Raw genomic sequence first — 23,615 nt, forward strand, 5'->3', positions numbered from 1 at the left:
ACAAAAATGTATTCTGCACACAAAAACCACAAAACAAATACATAGAAATGTAATTATTAAAAGTCAAAAACTAAGCTAATAGAAGCATTTCACACTATATATTTCAACACCACAGATATTCCACACAGATTTAACTAAATTGGCCAAGTAATGTGCTCCGTCTGTCTCTTTCCAGATCTGCCTCTTTTACCATGTGCCTCTTTCCCCGTCTGCCTCTTTCCCCGTCTGCCTCTTTCCCCGTCTGCCTCTTTCCCCGTCTGCCTCTTTTCCCGTGTGTCACTTTCTCTGTCTGCCTGTCTCTGTCTGTCTCTTTCTTTGTCTGTCTCTATCTCTCTGTTTCTTTCCCCATCTGTCTCTTTCCAGGTCTGTGTCTTTCCCAGGTCTGTCTCTTTCCCCATCTGTCTCTTTCCCCATCTGTCTCTTTCCCCATCTGTCTCCCCGTCTCTTTGTCTGTGTCTTTTCCTGTCTGTCTCTTTCCCTGTCTCTAGTAGAAAAGGAGAAGGTAGGACTCAGCACCAATACCGTATAGTAAAAGCTTAGAAACTTTATTTCATCCTTTTAATATAGTCAAGAATTTTCCAAAAAGAATGCCATGCGGCTTCACGCGTTTCGGACAGAGGGGGAAGTTAAAATCAGTCCTTAATCATAAGCCAAGATGTACTAATGGCAACAAGTATATATAGCGTTCAAAGGCGAAAAAAACAGCAAGTCAAAGAACAGGAAGGGTGTAACCCCGAGAAATGCAAATGAGGAAAAAGGAGAAGAGGCGAAGGAATGTGGTATTATTAACCCATGAGCCAATATATGTAGAGACAAGAAGAAACATTATTTGTAAATGAAGTGTATGCACAGGGGGACACATAAGTGTCAAATATATAAGATTGTACCATAAATGTTATCCATAAAAATATATATTAATATATGTATATGGGAATGGAATAAGAAGGACTACATTTATGAAAAATTCAATTTCTTATTTTTTATTTTTATTATTATGTTTTATATACTATTCAATTATTGGTTTGGTTATTTATTTTTTGTTGTATATTATTTATTTCTTATTTATTCATTATTTATTTGTTATATTTCTTATTTATTTTATGTGTCTTATTAATTATTTTTTGTTCGTAATAATATTTCTATACATATGTGATTAAATAAGTTTATTATTATATGGATAATTATTATATGTCAAACATTTGTTATTCTTTATTATCTATCATATTAATATATTATTTGGTTCTATGTATTTATTTGTATATCAGCTAATTTTGCATACACTGAAATATTTATTATTTATATGTAGGGTATCGTCTTCATGTTTATTAGATTTATATGGTTATTAGAAATTGTTAGTTTATAAAAAAGGGGAGGGGGTTTTAATTATTTATTTCATTTCTCTTAGTTTTTTACTATTTTAGTTCATTGTCTACTAACGAATTATAGGAGATCTCATATGTTATAATGAAAGGGACTCTCCTAACGTCTAGGTATAACGATAGTAACTTGGTATTCATACCTAGGGGATTTTTATTCCTACGTTTATGTCAATATTTTTGGTGTTCTAGATTCTATATTATTTTATTTTATTTAATTTGAGAATGTGCTTAAGGGAATATAGCCAATACACAGAAAAAAGAAAAGATAAAAAAGGAAAAGAAAAAAATGGAAAAAATAGGCACATCTATATATTTCTATACCTACACATTTAAGTTCACATAATGTAGCGTAAATCCGAACGGTAATTTAACCCTTTTGGATGTCTGGTGTCCAGACGCAATATCCACTTCGCTTCAGCTTATAAAAGGTCACGAAACCAATCCCCTCTAAGGGTTTTTTTCACTTGCTCGATGCCCACAACACTCAACGTGGTAAAATCGCCATTGTGTGCATCGAGGAAGTGTCTTGTAAGTCCAGAAATAGATCTTTTGTTTTTTGAAGTGTCCAAGAAAGTGGATAATGATGAGACGTTTGTATGCTCCGATATCCTTCTCCTGAGAGGTCTGGAGGTACAACCGATGTAATCCTTTAGACATGTGCCACAAGTGGCTCTGTAAATAACTTATGTTGTTGAACAGTTGAAAAGACAGGAATTTTATACGTTTTGTCTTTAATATTGAAAGAGTATGTTTTTTTCATATGCTTACATAGTCCACAACGTTGTGAACCCCATTTGTGAGAACCCCTCGCATTTAGCCAGGTTCCATTGTTGGTCTTGGATATGAATAAACTGAGGGATACAAGATTGCCAATTGTCTTGGCCTTTCTGGCCACAACATTTACACCGTTAGACAGCATGTTAGCAAGTTCAGTATCCTGACAGAGGAGAGGAATATAACGTAAGAAGACTTCTTTGATTTTGGTAAAATCCACACTATGAGGAGTTGAGAAGGTTATCCGGTTGGTTTGTTTTCCAGACTTATTTTTATTTTTATCTAGCAGCAAATCAACCGGATAACCTTCTCAACTCCTTATAGTGTGGAAAGGCCAAGACAATTGGCAATCTTGTATCCCCCAATTTATTCATATCCAAGACCAACACTGGAACCTGGCTAAATACGAGGGGGGGATTCTCACAAATGTGGTTCACAACGTTGTGGACTATGTAAGCATATGAAAAAAAACATACTCCTTCAATATTAAAGACAACACGTATAAAATTCCTGCCTTTATCAACTGTTCAACAACATGTTATTTACATAGCCACTTGTGACACATGTATAAAGGATTACATCGGCTGTACCTCCAGACCTCTCAAGAGAAGGATATCGGAGCATACAAACGTCTCATCATTATCCACACCCTTGAACACTTCAAAAAATAAAAGATCTATTTCTGGATTTACTAGACACTTCCTCGATGCACACAATGGCGATTTTACCACGTTGAGTGTTGTGGGCATCGAGCAAGTGAAAAAAACCCCTTAGAGTAGGGGATTGGTTTCATGACCTTTTACACTCTGAAGCGAAGTGGATATTGTGTCTGGACACCAGACATCCAAAAGGGTTAAATTACCGTTCGGATTTACGCTACATTATGTGAACTTAAATGTGTAGGTATAGAAATATATAGATATGCCTATTTTTTCCATTTTTTTCTTTTCCTTTTTTATCTTTTCTTTTTTCTGTGTATTGGCTATATTCCCTTAAGCAAATTCTCAAATTAAATAAAATAATATAGAATCTAGAACACCAAAAATACTGACATAAACGTAGGAATAAAAATCCCCTAGGTATGAATACCAAGTTACTATCGTTATACCTAGACGTTAGGAGAGTCCCTCTCATTATATCATATGAGATCTCCTATAATTCGTTAACAGATAATGAACTAAAATAGTAAAAAACTAAAAGAAATGAAATAATAAATAATAAATAAATAAAACTCCTCCCCCTTTTTTATAAACTAACAATTTCTAATAACCATATAAATCTAATAAACATGAATACGATACCCTACATATAAATAATAAATATTTCAAAGTGTATGCAAAATTAGCTGATATACAAATAAATAATACATAGAACCAAATAATATATTAATTTGATAGATAATAAAGAATAACAAATGTTTGACATATAATAATTATCCATATAATAATAAACTTGTTTAATCACATATGTAAGGAAATATTATTACGAACAAAAAATAATTAATAAGACACATAAAATAAATAAGAAATATAACAAATAAATAATGAATAAATAAGAAATAAATAATATACAACAAAAAATAAATAACCAAACAAATAATTGAATAGTATATACAACATAATAATAAAAATAAAAATTGAATTTTTCATAAATGTAATCCTTCTTATTCCATTCCCATATACATATATTAATATATATTTTTATGGATAACATTTATGGTACAATCTTATATATTTGACACTTATGTGTCCCCCTGTGCATACACTTCATTTACAAATAATGTTTCTTCTTGTCTCTACATATATTGGCTCATGGGTTAATAATACCACATTCCTTTGCCTCTTTTCCTTTTTCCTCATTTGCATTTCTCGGGGTTACACCCTTCCTGTTCTTTGACTTGCTGTTTTTTTTCGCCTTTGAACGCTATATATACTTGTTGCCATTAGTACATCTTGGCTTATGATTAAGGACTGGTTTTAACTTCCCCCTCTGTCCAAAACACGTCAAGCCGCATGGCGTTCTTTTTGGAAAATTCTTGACTATTTTAAAAGGATGAAATAAAGTTTCTAATTACTATACGGTATTGGTGCTGAGTCCTACCTTCTCCTTTTCTAACATTGCCTTGGATCACGGACCTGCCTGTCTGGTGGACTACGAGCATCCATCCAAACCTGGAGGACATTATATGGGTGAGCTGAATCAATTTTTTCTTCTCTTTCCCTGTCTGCCTGTCTTTGTCTTTCTCTATTTTTCTGTCTCTTTCCCCTTCTGTCTCTATCAAGGTCTGTGTCTTTCCCTATCTATCTTTGTCTCTCTGGCTGTCTCCTCCTGCCTGTCTCTGTCCCTGTCTGCATGTCTGTCTGTCTCTTTCCTCGTCTGTCTCTGTTTGTCTTTTTCACCGTCTGTCTCTGTCTGTCTCTTTCCCTGTCTGTCCCTATCTTTCTGTCTCTTTCCCTGTCTGTCTCTCTCTGTCTCTCTCTATCCGTCTCCCCACCGACATCTTATTACGTCACATATTAGCTTCTTATACTATGAATGTCTTTTGTTCCTATAGCAACCACTCACAGCTCCTACTAATAACCTGTAGTTCCAGGCTCCATTTACTTTAATTTTTTGGAAAGTAACTGTAAAGCGCAGGGTTAAATTTTCCTGTCAAAACATAGTCTACGATGTTCCCTGGGTCACATGAAGTGTCTGTGCAAAATTTTGTGATTGTAAATGCGAGGGTGCGGATACACTTTTCGTTTCACTTTTTCCCCATTATGTAGATAGGGGCAAAATTGATTGGTAAATTGGAACGTGTGGGGTTAAAATTTCACCTCACAACATAGCCTATGACGCTCTCGGGGTCCAGACGTGTGAGTGTGCAAAATTTTGTGCCTGTAGCTGCGACGGTGCAGATGCCAATCCCGGACACACACACACACACACACACACATTCAGCTTTATATATTAGATTGTCATTGTGATATATTAAAGCTTGTTTCATTTTCACACATAGACTATGTGCGCACGTGTGCGTATTGCATGCAGTTACGTTGCGTTCTGCACCGCAGCATAACTGCATGCGTCCTGCGTCCCCAGCATAATCTATGAAGATTGTGCATGAGACGTGCGCACGTGTGCGTATTGCATGCAGTTACGTTGCGTTCTGCACCGCAGCATAACTGCATGCATCCTGCGTCCCCAGCATAATCGAAGAAGATTGTGCATGAGTCGTGCACACATGGCGTATTAGAACGCAGCGATTCGGCAGCTGCTCGAAGCGTGCGTTCTAAGAAGTGACATGTCACTTCTTTTGTGCGGTTTGCATGCTGTCTATAGGGAGAGGCAGCATGCAGAGCGCACGAATTCTGCAGGCACCAGGCGCTTCAGAACGGAGCTTTTCAGCTGCGCTCTGAAGCGCACCTTTTGTGTGCGGTGCAGAGCGCACACAGCCTTAGGCGGGCTTTGCACGCTGCGACATCGGTAACAATGTGTTACCGATGCTGCAGCGATAGTCCCGCCCCCGTCGCACGTGCGATATCTAGTGAAAGCTGCCGTAGCGATTATTATCGCTACGGCAGCTTCACACGCACTTACCTGCCGTGCGACGTCCCTCTGGCCGACGACCCGCCTCCTTCCTTAGGGGGCGGGTCGTGCGGCGTCACAGTGACGTCACACGGCAGGCGGCCAATTGAAGCGGAGGGGCGGAGATGAGCAGGATGTAAACATCCCGCCCACCTCCGTCCTTCTCATTGCATCCGACGGCAGGTAAGGTGAAGTTCCTCGCTCCTGCGGCTTCACACACAGCGATGTTTGCTGCCGCAGGAGCGACGAACAACATCGTACCTGTCGCTGCAGCGGCATTATAGAAATGACGGAGGCTGCAGCGATGATACGATAACGACGCTTTTGTGCTCGTTCATCGTATCAAAAAGGTTTTACACGTTGCGATATCGACTGCGACGCCGGATGTGCGTCACTTTCGATTTGACCCCATCGACATCGCACGTGCAATATCGCAACGTGCAAAGCTGCCCTTATACTCCTTATCCTACTTTTCCTGCTATAATGGAGTTTGTATTCATCCAAGGGGTCATCACTTTATGAATCCAGGGTGTTTATGTAAATATGGTTATATTGGTATGTTTAACCCTAGGGTAATAATATTGTAGAAAAAATTAGTTAATGTATGGACCCTACAATTTTACAGAGATGTGTACATGAGCCTTTCATATATATGGGCCGCAGCTATGTGTATTTCTACATCTCTCAGCGCATGTACTGTATATATTATACATATACTTATAAATGGAAGGGATCAGTCAGAGAATAGCATATTTGGCAGCTTACACCTGCTTTCTGCAAATGCTGTCACCGTAATAGGAAAAACTGTCCAACTCATTTCTATGCAGAATAGATTATGACCAAACTATCTGTGTGATGGTTAATCGACTTGACAAGTGTTGTCTTTCTACAGGTAATTCAGCCTTCGCTATCACTCTAACAAGAAGCTATACCTTATTGGAGTCTTATTATGCTGTCTCCATTTCGTTACTTAATTAATCTCATCTACATTCTATTCTTCTATCTTCCTTCTTTATGTTTCATGTTAGTGATATTTCTTTTTATTTGATTAGACATTTACTTATAAAAAGTTTCTAAGTTTATAATTGATTTCCCATAGATGTGGCTTATATAATGATATAATGTAGAAGCTATGTAACCTAAGAGATATTAAAACTTTCAGTGGCACAATGGTTCCACATGCATCCCATGGACAGATTAAATTTACTTAACTACTTCAGGACCTCCCATAGTCTATACATTTCCAGAAAACAAAAAGGAGAAAAACTTCTCAATTCCAGCTCACCATATGTAGATGGAAGTTCATTAGGACGGTGCACGGAGCATAAATCTTGGCCACGACACTAGGAACAATAAACAGGTCCAGCACCACATCCAAAATAAAAATAAATCTTCTTTATTAACCCATGTTAAAAAATCATTAAAAGGACAAAAAGACTCGTTTCGGAATTGCTTCCTTATTCACAGTCCATTTCAAAGAACCACCTGTCTCTCACTTAAGAAGACCAGAGATGGGAAGAAAATGGCAGGAAATGACATCCTTCATAATATACCATTGAATATCAGTGCGGCATATACCAAATTTCTACTTACGTCCTACTACTGAACAAGTGCTGTGTATGCAGATTAGGAAGCACTTACTGTGCTTCCTCCTCCTGACCCAGAGATCATGTAATCTCTGGGTATAGGGTGAGAACACAAGCTGATGGGTTATAGGAAACCCAATCAGCTCTGTTGTGCAGGGAAGACAAGGAGGGATCTTATTTTTCACCTGTAATTTGGGCTAATATACCAGGCTGAGTTACGAGAAAATCAGCAGTAAAACAAATGTAATATGTTAAAATGCCCCCAGAGTTCTTATAAGACCTAATGGGGGCACAGTGTGTAAAACACATTAATAAATAAACAAATACATGGCTATAGTACCATTCAAAATCACTGGTTACAATCAATCCCTCTCCCCGACTCCTCTATTGAAAAAAAAATGTGTTTAATATATAACAATTTCTTCAAAAAGAGGAACACATTCTATAATCTTTTTAGACGTTCCTTTGTAGTAAGAAAAATAAATAAAAAGAGTGAAAAATAGACATATTTTCCTCAGAAATAAACAATTACAATAAAATAATGTAAAAATGACGTAAAAGTTAAACCCTGTGAAACTCAAAATAATGAGCCAAAAATTATTTTAATATCTAATTGAAAAAGTTGTTTTAGCCATAAAAAGCTCATGTATGATATAACCTGAAAATTTAAAATGGAGGAAAGTGACCCAGTCATTAAATGGTTATAGAGTAAACGTTGTTCAAATTTGTAATTCATACATCAATAGTACACATGAAAAATAGCAACTTTGTAATATAACTTATTGTCACGTTGGTGTCTCGCACGCCTTCTCAGTATATTCCTACTCACAGCGTTCTTTGTCCTGCTCCCCCTTGTGGCAGGTCTTTTGCTGAGCTGCTTTGGAGCACTCCCAGCTCCTCTGCATCCTTCTGTCAAGAGATTCTCCACCTGGCTATACGGAGGTCTGGCCAGACTTTGTTGGAATTTCTATTACTGTGCCCAGCAGAGTTCTGCTTCATTGGCCAATCCCATGCCAGCTGGTGCCATATTAAACAGCTCCTCCCTCCACTCTGTTGTTTGACCTTTTAGTTTGTTTCTGTTTGCTTACAAGTTCTGTTTGTTCTGTATTACTTCCTGTCCAGTTTGCCTGTTGGGCTCTAGTCCATTTTTGTCTCCGCTTTGTCTTGCCTGGCTTACCTCCTGTTTGTTCCTGAACTCTCCTCTCTAATCCTTCTCGGTTTCCAATTTGTCCCATTCTTGTGTTGTCTGCCCGTGTCTCTGGGTGCTAAATCTGCCCTTGTCTCTCGGTTCTGCCTTATGTCTCCAGCAGTCTGAATCTCTGCAGTTAGCTGCTGCAGGACTGTGGACTTCCCTGGAGTGGTACCTGGTGACTACCTACGGCCCAGCCTATCATCACCACCACAGGCTTTTGGGAATACCAGGTAGTCACTTGGTTACGCCCCTGCAGGGTAAGCCTGTCCCCGTAGCATAATGTCCATATCCTGTCAGCTGTCACACTTATTAGATAAATCTGCTTCTTTCACCTCGTGTCACATGGTGTTTGGCTCTTAGCTCGCAGAGTGTTAGGGCAGCCTCAGGCGCTGTTCAGACTACACTCCACACTTTGCTTTCTTTGGTGCTTCTGAGTTGCACAGGCAGGCTCGGGCGTCAACCAGCTGTGTGCTCATTAGTGATTGGACTAGCAGGAGTTAATCTCTGCTAGCCTGCTGGTTACCTTTTGGATCACATGTTGTGAGAGACCTATCATAGGTATTTCCAGCCTTTTTAAGATGGAGGAATGTTTCTTTCCATGCCGACTATAGCTTTCATTAACTCAGTCCGTGTGCTGTTGTGTTCCTGGTGCTGGTGATTTACTGTGTGCTACTTGGTGTGCTGTGGCTATCCTCTCTTCATCTGGTAATTTTCTCTCTGCTCTTTCTTTCCTCCTGATCACGTGTTGTCTTATATCTCCATGTGTGCTAGCTGTGTGGTTGAGTTTTGGTTCAATGTTTGTCCATGTCTGTGGGTTCACCACTCCTGTCTCGGTCCTCCAATGGGGGGGGAGGGGTATTAGATTAGAGCTGGCCAGGAGCAGGGTAAGGAAGGCGGCACAGACATCATAACCATTAGCCATATCTCTGGGAGTAGGGACAGCTAAAACCCCCTAGCCTGAGGGCCAGTCTAGGAGCCCTGGTCCGCTGATATCCCCTGGCAACCCTTTGACACCTTCTGGATTGATCATTTTATGTCTAAAATCTATATTTGGTGAAGACAGCCTTTCATATTACTCAGATAGGAGAAGACAGTTGGTGCTGAAGGGGAGGAGGAGGTACATGCAATAGAGACATTCTACTGCAAGTTCAACTTAAACAGCTGCCATCGCACATCTCAGTCATGTATACATCTGTTTTCACTGAAAACAGATTTTACTCATGCATTTAAAATGTTGAGAATGATATTGGTTCAGGAAAAGAAAAATATATCTTACAAAGTTTCTTACTTTTATGACTATTGTTGATGTATATATACAGTATATTACAAAAGTGAGTACATCCCTCACATTTTTGTAAATATTTTATTATATCTTTGCATGGAACAACACGGAAGATATGACACAGATACAATGTAAAGTAATCAGTGTACAGCTCGTATAACAGTGTTAATTTGGTGTGCCCTCTAAATAACTCAACACAGACATAAATGTCTAAACTGCTGGCAACAAGTGAATACACACTCTCTCATACTTCTCATTTCAACATAGCACCTCATGGCAAAGAATTCTCTCAGGATCTGAAAAAAAGAATTGTTTCTCTACATACAGATGGCCTAGGCTATAAGCAGATTGCCAACACCCTGAAACTGAGCTTCAGCATGGCAGCCAAGATCATACAGCAGTTTAATAAGACAGGTTCCACGCAAAACAGGCTTTTTCATAGTTATTATTATTATTATTTATTATTATAGCGCCATTTATTCCATGGCGCTTTACAAGTGAAAGAGGGTATACGTACAACAATCATTAACAGTACAAAACAGACTGGTATAGGAGGAGAGAGGATCCTGCCCACGAGGACTCACAGTCTACAGGGAATGGGTGATGGTACAATAGGTGAGGACAGAGCTGGTTGCGCAGTGGTCTACTGGACTGAGGGCTATTGTAGGTTGTAGGCTTGTTGGAAGAGGTGGGTCTTGAGGTTCCTCTTGAAGCTTTCCACGGTAGGTGAGAGTCTGATGTGCTGAGGTAGAGCATTCCATCTTGTCCGCGATTGTGGGAAGAGGAGATAAGAGAGGATCAGAGAAGGAGACCTTGTGAGGATCTAAGGTTGCGTGCAGGTAAGTACCGGGAGACTAGGTCACAGATGTAGGGAGGAGACAGATTGTGCATGGCTTTGTATGTCATGGTTAATGTTTTGAACTGGAGTCGTTGGGTGATGGGAAGCCAGTGAAGGGATTGGCAGAGTGGCAAGGCTGGGGAGTAGCGAGGGGAGAGGTGGATTAGGCGGGCCGCAAAGTTTAGGATAGATTGGAGGGGTGCAAGAGTGTTGGAAGGGAGGCCAGAGAACAGGAGGTTGCAGTAGTCAAGGTGGGAGATGATGAGGGCATGCACTAATGTTTTTGCTGATTCTTGATTAAGGAAAGCACGGATCCGGGAGATATTTTTGAGTTGTAATCGGCATGAGTTGAAGAGGGCTTGGATGTGTGGCTTGAAGGATAGAGCAGAGTCGAGGGTTACTCCAAGGCAACGTGCTTGTGAGACTGGGGAGAGTGAGCAACCATTAAGTTTGATGGAAAGGCTTGTTGGAGGAGATGAGTGAGGAGGGGGAAAGACAATGAACTCTGTTTTGTCCATGTTAAGTTTTAGGAATCGCGCAGAGAAGAAGAATGAAATAGCAGACAGACATTGTGGGATTTTGGTTAGTAGAGAGGTAATGTCAGGTCCAGAGAGGTAGATCTGTGTGTCATCGGCATAGAGATGAAACTGGAAGCCATGGGATTCTATGAGCTGTCCCAAGCCGAAGGTGTAGATGGAGAACAGCAGGGGTCCAAGAACTGAGCCTTGGGGGACACCGACAGATAGGGGGCGAGATGAAGAAGTGGTGTGAGAGTGGGAGACGCTGAAAGTTTGGTCGGTTAGGTATGAAGAAATCCAAGATAGGGCCAAGTCTGTGATGCCCAGAGATGAGAGAATCTGTAGTAGGAGGGAATGGTCTACCGTGTCGAAGGCAGAGGACAGGTCCAGTAGGAGGAGGATAGAGTAGTGTCGCTTGGCTTTGGCGGTTAGTAGATCATTAGTGACTTTAGTTAGGGCAGTTTCAGTGGAATAATGTGGTCGGAAGCCAGATTGTAGCTGGTCAAAGAGGGAGCAGGATGAGAGGTATGAGGACAGTTCAAGATGGACATGCTGTTCTAGTAGTTTTGAGGCATAGGGGAGAAGGGATATGGGGCGATAGTTTGACAGAGAGGATGGGTCAAGGGAGGGCTTTTTGAGGATGGGTGTAATAGATGCATGTTTAAAGCATGAAGGGAATACACCACTTGTTAGTGATAGGTTGAAGAGATGGGTTAGGGCTGGGATGAGGACTGTGGTGATGTTGGGGATGAGGTGGGATGGGAGCGGGTCCAGTGCACAGGTTGTTAGATGTGATCTTGAGAGTAGAGTGGAAAGATTGTTTTCTGTCATGGCGGAGAAGCTGGATTTAGAGGAAGAAGGCTGAGTAGTTGTGAGAAGTGGCTGTTGTGTTTGCGGGCCAAAGCTTGCTCTGATGTTGTCAATCTTCTGCTTGAAGAAATAGGCAAAGTCTTCAGCTGAGAGGAGAGGAGAGGGAGGTGGTGCTGGAGGATGGAGGAGAGAATTGAAAGTGTTGAATAGCTCTTTAGGGTTGTGAGAGAGAGAGGATATGAGGGATGAGAAGTAGGTTTGTTTTGCAGCAGTGAGTGTGGACTTGAAAGTGGTCAGGGACTCTTTATATGCAATGAAGTGCTCAGTGGAATGAGACCTTTTCCATCTGCGCTCAGCAATTCTGGAAGCCCGTCTTAGTTCTTTAGTCTGCCTCGTGTGCCAGGGTTGACTGTTTATTGTGCGGGTTTTGGTGTGTGTGAGGGGGGCAGCTGATTCGAGAGCTGCAGAGATTGTAGTGTTGTATAAAGTTGCAGCAGCATCTGCATCATGTAGAAATGCAATGTCTGTGAGAGGGAGAAGGGACTGAGAAAGGGCATGTAAATCAATGTGTTTGATATTTCTGCGAGGGTGTGAAAGTTTGTGGAGGGGGGTTGCGTACTTGGCGAAGAGAGGGAAGAGAATGTGAGTAAGTTGTGGTCAGAGAGGGGGAGAGGCAAGTTAGAGAGGTTGGATAGGGAACAGAGGCGAGTGAAGATGAGGTCCAGCATGTGGCCATCTTTGTGAGTAGCTGCAGAGGACCATTGGGTGAGGCCGAAGGAGGAAGCAAGTGTTAGACGTTTGGAGACAGATGAGTGGGAAGTGTCAATGTGGATATTGAAATCACCCATAATGATGGTGGGGATGTCGGTGGAAAGGAAGTGTAGTAGCCAGGTGGTGAAATGATCAAAAAAAGCAGTGGCTGGCCCTGGAGGGCAGTAAATGACAGCCAATTGAAGGTTGGAGGAGGTGTAGATGCGTACGGAGTGCACCTCAAAAGAGGGAAGAGTAACAGAGGGTGGTAGTGGAATTGGTGTAAAGGAGCATTGGTCGGACAGGAGCAAACCAACTCCTCCACCATGCTTGTTGCTGGGGCAGGGGGTGTGAGAGAGTTGGAGACCGCCATAAGAAAGTGCAGCAGGAGAGGCTGTGTCAGAGGGGGTGAGCCAGGTTTCAGTGATGGCGAGGAAGGAGAGTTTATTAGTGATGAAAAGATCATGGATGTAGGATAGTTTGTTGCAGACAGAGCGAGCGTTCCATAGTTGACCAAAGAGGTTGACTGCATGTACCCAGCATTAAATCCAGAGGTTGTCTTTTCAAAATAGGCATATGAGAGCTGCTAGCATTGCTGCACAGGTTTAAGGGGTGAAAGTGTCAACCTGTCAGTGCTCAGACCATACATTGCACACTGCATCAAATTTATTTGCCTGGCTGTCGTCCCAGAAGGGAGCCTCTTCTAAAGATGATGCACAAGAAAGCCTGCAAACAGTGTGCTGAAGGCAAGCAGATGTGATGCCCCAGGGCTGTGGGGTACTTGGTCCAGGGTTCTGTAGTGCTCAGTAGGGTCAGTCGTGGTCACTGCCCGGTACTGTGGCCCTTGGGGTGCCATTCCCCAGGAAAGAAAAAGTGTTTTTGGTAAAAATAAAAGAAAATAATAAAAGTATTTGTCAACTACGCCACTTGCGGTGTGCAGCCAGGTTATTCGGGGCTGTCGCTGCATGATTCTGCTGGGGCTGATAGAGTGATGCAGCCAGGATGGTTAGAGCACTCCGCAAGCAGGGACAGGCCCCAGCAGGGAATAATGGTGGTGGTAGTGGGGAACAGTCTATGTGAGTGTACGCCGCCAAGGAAACAGTTCACACTAGAGTTGCAGTTTAACTTGCCTCGTTTACTTTTTGTACTGGAACCACGGGTGCCGGTTCCAGGTGTACCCGCTCTCCTTGTTCTCCGTGGCAGCTGGACCTGAGATGGCTGTCCTCCATGCACACTTGTTGTGATTGGACTCCCATGGCCTGGAGATACTTGGAAGTCCCTTTTTTTCTCTCTGGGCCCTAATGCAGGCAGCCTGGACTATTTAAGGGGTTCAGTCCCTGGTCCCCTCTTTGCTGCCGATGCTTCAGGCTTTCTAGGTTGGCGATTGACCCTGGAGATCTTCTCGCCCGGCAGAGTTAACAGCTGACCATAAAGTGTCCCACTGTCCTAGGGTCTGCACCCCGCCTTGTGCTGAGTCCTGTGAGCCTTGATTCTGAACTTCCACAGGCCCTCCGTGGTTCCTGGAGTCTACTGCTTCCACAGGTAACCCACGGTGCCTGGAGTCCCGTTCCGTACTCCACAGTTCTCACTCCTTGTTACAGCTCTCCGTTGTCTCTGCAGGTCTCGCTCTGTACTTTACTCCTCTCCTCCTCTCACTACTCCTCCTCTTCTCTTCACCTCCTTCCCTGAACTTTCTCCTCACTAGACTGACTACACACTTCCTACTAGCTTCCCAACTGACCACTGGCACCTCCCCCTCACTGGGTATCTCCCTACAGGCTGGGTGGCTACATCCAATCAGTGTCCTCCCCTTTTACCTGTTACTAGGCAGTCTCCTAGGTTGGTGTCGGGATTGTGTATGTGGCCTGAAGGTGCCGGTGTACTTACTGGCACGGATATTCTGGGGTTTGGGTTTCCATGGGTTACATTTGTGGCACCTGGTACTGCAGGGGTGCTACACAGACTAAGGACATGGATTACAGTGGTCTGTTGAAACTAAAATAAACGTATTTGGTTCAGATGGTATTGTAGTGACCAGAAAAGCCACTACTAATGTGTGTTCTATATTCTCTATGTGAGTACATTTGTGACACCTCTTCCCCACTTTGGGAGGAGGTAAATTATTTAGTGTTGCGTTGCCTTCTACAGCCTTGGTTTGGTATTGTAATTTGTATTGCAATTATTTTGAAAGCAAGGAAGTGGCTATTGGGGGCGGAGCTTGAGGAGGCAGTAGAAAGAAAAACCGGTTGTATGCGGTTGAGTTGCTGTGAGGCAGGAGAAAAAAACCCCTCGATTTAGATATGCGGGGAGTGTAATTTGCACCCTATTCGGAGCGCCCCGCTTCAGCAACAACAGAGTACTGAAAAAGTAAGCAACAAGCTATGCCCATATCCTAAGACAAGGAAAAGGACTGCAGCACTGCGCAGTATATTGCGCTGATCCTCCTCCCCTTATACCCTGCACAGTTAGTCCATCCTCCCATGGCAGGTATAGGAAAAACGCTTCAACTTATTCACAGTGTAAGAGAACTAATTTCTGCTATCAAATGACTGTCTATTTGAAATGGATAAAGCAACTTGGTTTGTTTGACTAAAGAATTGGTTACAAGTTTTCAGTAAAGTTCATCATTCACGTTTTCACAGAATCCTCGGTGTATGTCTTCCGTCAGTGACCTTATACCTTGTGGATATCACCACAACTCATAGTCTCCTATCTCTGTTATTTTTCTCTTCATAATTTGCCCCCTAACCTAGGGATTTGCTGGAGCCATCGGAGACACCATGACCTGAACATCCTCCAAAGTAGTAGGCCCGGTTTCTCACAAGGCGGTGCGACAGTATCAAGCCTGTGTCACTGCAATCAGGTGAGCAGTACAAAGACAAATGTGTCTTGTCTAGAGTCAAGCATGGTGGTGGGAGTGTCATTGTTTGGGGCTGCATGAGTTCTGCCAGCTCTGGGGAGCCAGTTAATTGAAGGATCCATGAATGCCAACATGTACTGTGACATACTGAAGCAGAGCATGATCCCCTTCCTTATGAAACTGGGCCACAGGGGAGTAGGAGGGGTAGGGATGATTCTGAGAGAAGTCACGGGAGGATCTGGTCAATGACCCCAAGAGAGCTGGGACAGTCTCAAAGATTATCGTTATTAACACACTATGCCGTCATGGATTAAAATCGTGCACGGCAGGCAAGGTCGCTGTGCTCACGCCAGCACATATCCAGGCCCATATGAAGTTTGTAAAATATCATCTGGATAATCCAGAGGAGGCATGGGAGAAGGTCATGTGGTCAGATGAGTCCAAAATAGAACTTTATGGTATCAACTGCACTCACAATGTTTGGAGTAGGAAGAAGGTTGAATACAACCCCAAAAACAATGTCCAAATTGTGAAGCATGGGGGTAGAAACATCATACTTTGGGGATGTTTTTCTTCAAAGGGGACAAGACGACTGCACCCTATTGAAGGGAGGATAGATGGGGTCATGTACAGCAAGATTTTGGCCAACAACTTCCTTCCCTCAGTAAGAGCATTGAAGATGGGTCGTGGCTGTGTCTTCCAGCATGATAATGACCCAAAACACTCAGCCAGGGAAGCAAAGGAGTGGCTCAATAAGAAACTTTTCCAGGTCCTGGAGTGGCCTAGCCAGTCTCCAGACTTAAACCAAATAGCAAGTCTTTGGAGGAAGCTGGAACTCATTGTTGCCCAGTGACAGCACCTGAAAGATCTGTATGGAGGAGTGGGCCAAAATCCATACTGCACAGTGTGCAACCTTGGTCAAGAACTACAGGAAACATCTCACCTCTGTAATTGCAAACAAAGGTTTCTGTTCCAAATATTAAGTTCTGTTTTTCTATTGTAACAAATACTTCATGCAATAACATGCAAATTTATTATTTATAAATCATACAATGCGATTTTTTTGTTTGTTTTTTGATTCTGTCTCACACTTGAAGTGTACCTAAGATAAAAATTACAGAACTGTCCAGACTTTTTAGGTGGAAAATATTGCAAAATCGTCAGTTATCAAATACTTATTTTCCCCACTGTATATGTGTCCCTACTAGTGATGAGCGAGTACCAAAAAGCTCGGGTGCTCGAGGCGTAGGCCGAGCATCCCAAGATACTCGTGTACTCGGCCCGAGCACCGAGCCCAATGTTATCCTATGGGAGACCCGAGTATTTTTATAAAATGACCCCCGGCAGCATGTAGAAACCCTAAAAATGTCACAAAAGTCTTAGAAGAGTGCTCAAATGACATGGCAACAGCATGGGGAAGACCCCTTGAAGCATTTATCACTCAAAAGTCACAGCTGTGAACAATTTTGTCAGAGTTTTACGCCATTTTTACTGACTCACCAGAAAACCTTCCAAAATGACACCAAAATGAATTTTCATGGCGGAAATGTTAAGGGCACATACCCAATAGTGAGATAGAGCTGGTGTGTGTTACTTTTTGAGATTACATGAAAGATTTTACGTGAAAACATTGTGTGGCACTCCGATGTCCAAAACGCACGTTTTGTGCTTTTTACTAGCGATGTCGGTCATTTTCTTTTTTCATTCTATCTCCCTCAGTCCGTTGGTCGGTCTCTCTGTCTGTCTGTCGGTCTCTCTCTGTCTTGTCTGTCCCCCTCTCACAGTCTGTCGGTCAGTCTCCCCCCTCTCTCTTACTTACCGTTCCCCGATCACTGTCGCGGCGCTGCACAGCTGTTCACTAAACTCCGGCGGCTTTTCCTCTTTTGAAAAAGCCGGCCGCTCATTAAACAATCTCGTATTCCCTGCTTTCCTGCTTTTCGGCGCCTATGATTGGTTGCAGTGAGACACGCTCCCACGCTGAGTGACAGGTGTCTCACTGCACCCAATCACAGCAGCCGGTGGGCGTGTGTATACTGTGCAGTGAAATAAATAATTAAATAATTTAAAAAAACGGCGTGCGGTCCCCCCAATTTTAATACCAGCCAGATAAAGCCATACGGCTGAAGGCTGGTATTCTCAGGATGGGGAGCTCCACGTTATGGGGAGCCCCCCAGCCTAACAATATCAGTCAGCAGCCGCCCAGAATTGCCGCATACATTAGATGCGACAGTTCTGGGACTGTACCTGGCCCTTCCCGATTTGCCCTGGTGCGTTGGCAAATCGGGGTAATAAGGAGTTATTGGCAGCCCATAGCTGCCAACAAGTCCAAGAGTAATCATGTCAGGCGTCTCCCCGAGATACCTTCCATGATTAATCTGTAAATTACAGTAAATAAACACACACACGAAAAAATCATTTATTAGAAATAAAAAACACAAACCAATTCCCTCGTAACCAATTTAATAAGCCCCAAAAAGCCCTCCATGCCCGGCGTAATCCACGGACCTCCAGCGTCGCTTTTGATTGACAGAAAAATCAAAAAAACTACAGCCTTCAAAATTCAGTGAGGCAAAAAACATTTATTTTGTAAAAAAGTGTTTTTAGAGTGAGAGTAATGAAACCTAAAAAACACCTATTAATCTGATATCTCTGTTATTGTGCTGACCAGAGGACTGAAGGAGACTAATAATTTGGTGAATGGCATAAATGTAAATAAATAAGGCAATTCTTCAACTTCTGTTTTGATTTGTTTATTCTGTCTCCCAAAGATCGCAGTATGGCGTGGCTCATATTTATCCTGTGCTCATGTTGAGCGCTTACATCGGGCATTATGTGTAAATCTCTCAAAAAAACGTGATTCAGACAAAATTCCCAATGGAAAAGTCACTGTAATGAGGCAGAGGGAGTCAATTTGAACTTCTTTCTGAACTGTGGTCCTGTTGTGTCCATCTGTTTACACGTGTTTTTAGACATGCACAAAAGTGCTCTTATGAACAGTTCTATTCACCTTTGAAAAGACAGACACCACTGAACAGAGGCCAAAGAGAGGCCAGAGTATCTCTGTTGCCTCGTTAGTGAATGGATCCGTCTGGTGTTTCACCTGAATCACGTAGTTTGGAGATGTACATGGAAACCACAATGTATTTGCTTAGGATAGAGCACAGAGTAAATGTGAACTGATCCAAAATGTTCTGTACCCCAAATTGCCACCAAATAGCATTCAACTCAACCCACAAAAAGATAAGTCCCTACTCAGGTCTGTCATCTGTTAACAGAAATATAGGGAGCTTTCACATTAGTGGTAGCACAAAGGCTTTGGAAAAATGCTATGGATCCTCCTCAAAAAAGAAATCCAGAAAAATCTGCACTCCAAAATACAAATGCCTGCCCTTCTAAGCACTACAATGTGTTAGCGTCCACATGTTTGGCATTATTGTAGTGGGGATAGCCTGCTTAGTTTATGGGGTGCAGGTTTACAGAAGCACAAGCTGCTCACAATGTATGGGCCTTACAATGTATTTGCAATTTTTAATTCTGTAACATTCATCAGCTGGTGTAGGTCTACTGTGTTTTGCCAAGACCAAAGTCAGCCCAGCAGTTTACCAGGAAATTTTAAAGCACTTCATGCCTCCCTATGCTGACAAACTTTTTGGAGATGGAAATTTTATTTTCCAGTAGGATTTGGCACCTGTCCAAACTGCCAAAAGTAACAATACCTGGTTTAATAACCACAGTATCACTGTGCTTGATTAGCCAGAAAACTCGGCTGACCTAAACCCCATTGAGAATCTATGGGGTATTGTCAAGTGGAAGATGAGAGACACCAGAACCAACAATGCAGACAAGCTGAAGGCTACTATCAAAACAACCTGGGCTTCCATAACACCTCAGCAGTGCCACAGGCTGATCGCATTCATGCTGCGCCACACTGATGCAATAATTCATGCAAAAGGAGCCCCGACCAAGTATTGAGGGCATTTACTGTACAGACTTTTCAGTAGGCGCCAATATTTCTGAGTTTGAAATAATTTTTTCAGTTGGTCTTATATAATATTCTAATTTTCTAAGATAATGACTTTTGGCTTTTCATTGGCTGAAAGCCATAATTATCCACACTAACAGAAATAAACACTTGATATAAATCCCTTTGTTTGTAATGACTCTATATAATATAGGTAAAATATATCTTTGTACCGTGTTAGCCAGTAGAGATAAAAAATTGTTTAAAAGAACTAAAGTCCTCAGTGGTTAATACCTTTTAATGGCTAACTGAAAAGATGGTAATAATAGCAAGCGTTCAAGACTACTCAGGTCTCTTCTTCAGGCTCAATATAACACAAAATCTAAAGAGTCACATATTTATGCACAACAGGACATAGAATGGGGCAGTAAATAAAACAAGTTATGTGAGGTCTGAGGACCATCTGGGGGCATCACAGCCCTGGACCAGATCCTAATCAGAGGACAATAAAACTTTCACACTGAACAGCAGCAATATTTATGGCCACAACAGTTTGTCCTCTTGCCATAGTGATAGTTCTGCTTCACATAACTTGTTTTATTTACTGCCCCATTCTATGTCCTGTTGTGTATAAATATGTGACTCTTTAGATTTTGTGTTACATAGAGCCAGAAGAAGAGACCTGAGTAGTCTCGAAAGCTTGCAATTATTACCATCTTTTCAGTTAGTCATTAAAAGGCATCAACCACTGAGGACTTTAGTTCTTTTAAACAATTTTTATCTATTTAATATATGCATTTCCCTTTTTGTATTGAATTACTAAAGTAAATTAACTTTTTGATGATATTCTAATTTATTGAGGTGCACTTGTATCTAACTCCAAAAAGGCATGTAAAGTGAGTTGGTTGCAGTTTTAACGTCTTATGCACAACATACTGATATTAGTTCTAAGCATAAGTTGTTTTTACTCGTCAGTAGTGATGGGTAAATAGTAACTATTCGTATTCTGATAATGCTTTAAGTATACTAAGTACTATTCCAGTGTTTCTCACAACAAGAAAGATACTTAGATTCCCCATTGACTTACATTAGGCTCATTATTTGTGACGAGTAAGGGAATAGTACTTTGGGATTAGTTACAAATAATCCAAACATGAATAGTTACTATTCCCACATCACTACTTGTCAGTCTTATTTTGAACTCTGGAATCAATCTAGCAAACTATTGACTTTTATGCTTCGTCAACATAATCTGCTTAATGCTATTTTCAAGGCGCTACTGAAGGAGGAAATGAGCAGTCATCATACCAAAATCTCTTAGAAAAACTTTATTTCTTGCCAGAAAATTGATAACTTCAAGATGTTTGGGTAATTCTCCCTCAACGTTAAGATCCTGGGTTGATTCCGTAAACACATCATAATAGCGTATGCCCTCAGAAGTTTGATAATGTATGGGACATATGGAACAAAAGCACTATCTCAGATGGTCTTTCACAATTGAGGTATAATTATACTACCAGTTAAACTTAAAGGTTGCATATAGTTTGCAAATGTAGGTAGGAATCTTACAGTGGGCAGCAAAAGGTTTTATTGTTATTGTTAGATCTGAACAATTTAAATTCTGAGCTTCTACTTCAGGCTTGATGACAGAAAAGTAACATGTATATTGTTTCTATGCTTTATCAACACAATAGGAGTTTTAATTGACTGGCTAATACCGTGTTTCCCCAAAAATAAGACTGTCTAATATTATTTTTGACCCAAAAGATGTGCTAAGGGTTATTTTTGGGAGATGTTTTATATTTTGTATTGGTGGCAGTGATTGGGTTGCCGTTGATGAAAAGTGAATATTCACCCCCTTCCACCACCCACAATCTCACCCACTTTTCTGCTGCGTCAGTAATTGGAACTTGTGTTAAAGAAAAACTGAATATTCATCCCTTTCCCCTGCTCATAATTCCACCCATCTCTCAGCCAATGTCAGTGATAGGAACGTGTGTTAATGAAAAAAATTAATATTCACCCCCTGCCCCCGCTCATCCCTTTGCCAGCATCAGTGATTGGAACTTGTGTTAATAAAAAAAAAAATACTCTCTTCTCACATCCACACCCCTGCATGGCATCAGTTATTTACTGTACTTACACTGTCGTATTACTACCAGAGGATCACAGCGCAATATTCGCACTGGCTGGCAGCTCTTCTGACCCAAAAGTGACAGCTGCATAGAAATACACACTGACAAGTGAGCAGGGCCACTGGCCAGGGTGGGCATTGCGCTGTGATCCTCAGGCAGTAATATGGCAGTCTTAGTGAACCACTGACACCCAGCAAAGTGGGGTGGGGAGGAGAAGGGAGTGAATATTGATTTTTTGATTAACAGTTCCAATCACTGACACCATCAGAGGGGTGGGAGTGATTATAGGCGGGAAGAGGGGTGAACATTCATTCCATTAACTAGCCTGCATGTGACTATAAACTTAGGGGATTACAGCAGCACAACAGGCCAATGATCACCAATAAGAGAATACATCCTGAAAGGGCTGCCCAAACTCTATTTCAGGTTACTACTAATATGATGATCTGTAACTAGGGCTTATTTTGGGGGCAGGGCTTATATTTTAAGCATACTCCAAAAAGGCCAAAAAATCCTGCTAGGGCTTACTTTCGGGATTGGATTTCTTTTTGAGGGAAACAAGGTATCAAACTATGTAATAGTATGTGGACGTGAGCAGCTCCTTTATATATACCTTGTGAAGAACAATGCATATTGTTGTACTTTTGTTTCCCACTTCTGAAGAAGTCTTTTAGAATACATGTATTATTTATTGTGTAACAGTTTCCAATAAAACAAACAATCAAATAAAAAAAAAAAAAGTACCGCAGTTCTATGGTCTAAAGAAAATATATAACTAGTGTAACCTTGAATTAGTTAATCCCCATGTTATACAGTTTATATTACAAATTCTATAAGTTGTCCTGAAAATAGTTAAAAAGGTTTTCTGGCTTGATTTATCAATCTACTTATTTTATGTATATGCTTCCCTTATGTAAAAACAACAAATACCAATTTTGTTGAGCACAGTGATTGGCTGAGCAGTCACAAAATGTTATCATGATGTCACCACTACAGCTTTATCAGCCTAGACCAAGGATTGCAGCTGAGAGCCGGCGGCCCTGAGGCAGCAGGCGGTAAGTACAACCAACAGTGATTTTTACATTTAGGAAACCTTTGCCATAACAAAAAAATAAATAGAAAATACCAGGAATTGTCCCTGTTGATACTTGCACTCTTTACCTGTTGTTGACCTGGTTGTGGAAGTGACATTGGAAGAGGATATTACAGGGACACAATCATCATCCTGGGAATATCCGGCCTGAATAGCTCTCAAGTAACTGTGACTTCTAGTTCGGAAGCATCCCGGGAGGTCTAAAGCGTCCATTGCATGAGCGTCAACTTCACTGAACACCGACTCACACACCGACTCATATTGCCCATTAATTTCTGTTTCACTCATCTGGAAGAAGAGAATATATGGAGTTGGTGCTACCAAATTATTGCGCTGAGCAGCCTGTCCAATTAGAGCAAAAAATGTTGCTTTATCAAAACACGGTGATAAAATGTGCTCTAATTAAAGGAGAATGGAATAAGTGAGGAAATGTGTTCTCACTACCAGAGCGGCAGACTTTGCTGTAATGTCAGGTTTCCACATACTGAACCCTCCGTGCCGATAAGAATATGCGGATTATCTTCAATGCAATGGTAATTATTTGTATTATTTGAAGTGTAAATTAAAATTAAGATCACATATAACATTTCTTGTCAAGTATTTTTCATATTTTAAATATAAAAAATCTGTGCCATTATATCTTGGTATACAGTGATTTTTTTTATTGATTTTAATTATATAACAGAAACCTGACAGAAAGAAAAGCCTTGGGATGTACTGTTTGGCTCGGTGTCAGATGAATGTCTTTAATGCTACAAATTTAGTCTTCATTCCCATGATGAGTATTTGGTGAGTTTTTGATGTAGATTTTTCGCACCAATTAAGTAAATCATTGTTAATTTTATGTTTTATTACATGTATTTTTAT

General features: G+C 41.4%; 1 protein-coding gene across 4 annotated transcripts in view; it reads right to left on the reverse strand.

Moving 5' to 3' along the window:
* Positions 1-23,615, reverse strand: part of DLGAP2 (DLG associated protein 2) — a 738,892-nt gene that overhangs the window by 117,327 nt on the left and 597,950 nt on the right. For all 4 annotated transcript variants that reach the window (XM_075340329.1, XM_075340327.1, XM_075340330.1 and 1 more), the window contains one exon: positions 22,817-23,036. In XM_075340329.1, the coding sequence (XP_075196444.1) occupies positions 22,817-23,036 (220 nt within the window). The remainder of the gene's footprint in view (positions 1-22,816; positions 23,037-23,615) is intronic.

This window comes from Anomaloglossus baeobatrachus, chromosome 3 (genome assembly GCF_048569485.1).
Source record: "Anomaloglossus baeobatrachus isolate aAnoBae1 chromosome 3, aAnoBae1.hap1, whole genome shotgun sequence".
Lineage (NCBI taxonomy): Eukaryota > Metazoa > Chordata > Amphibia > Anura > Aromobatidae > Anomaloglossus > Anomaloglossus baeobatrachus.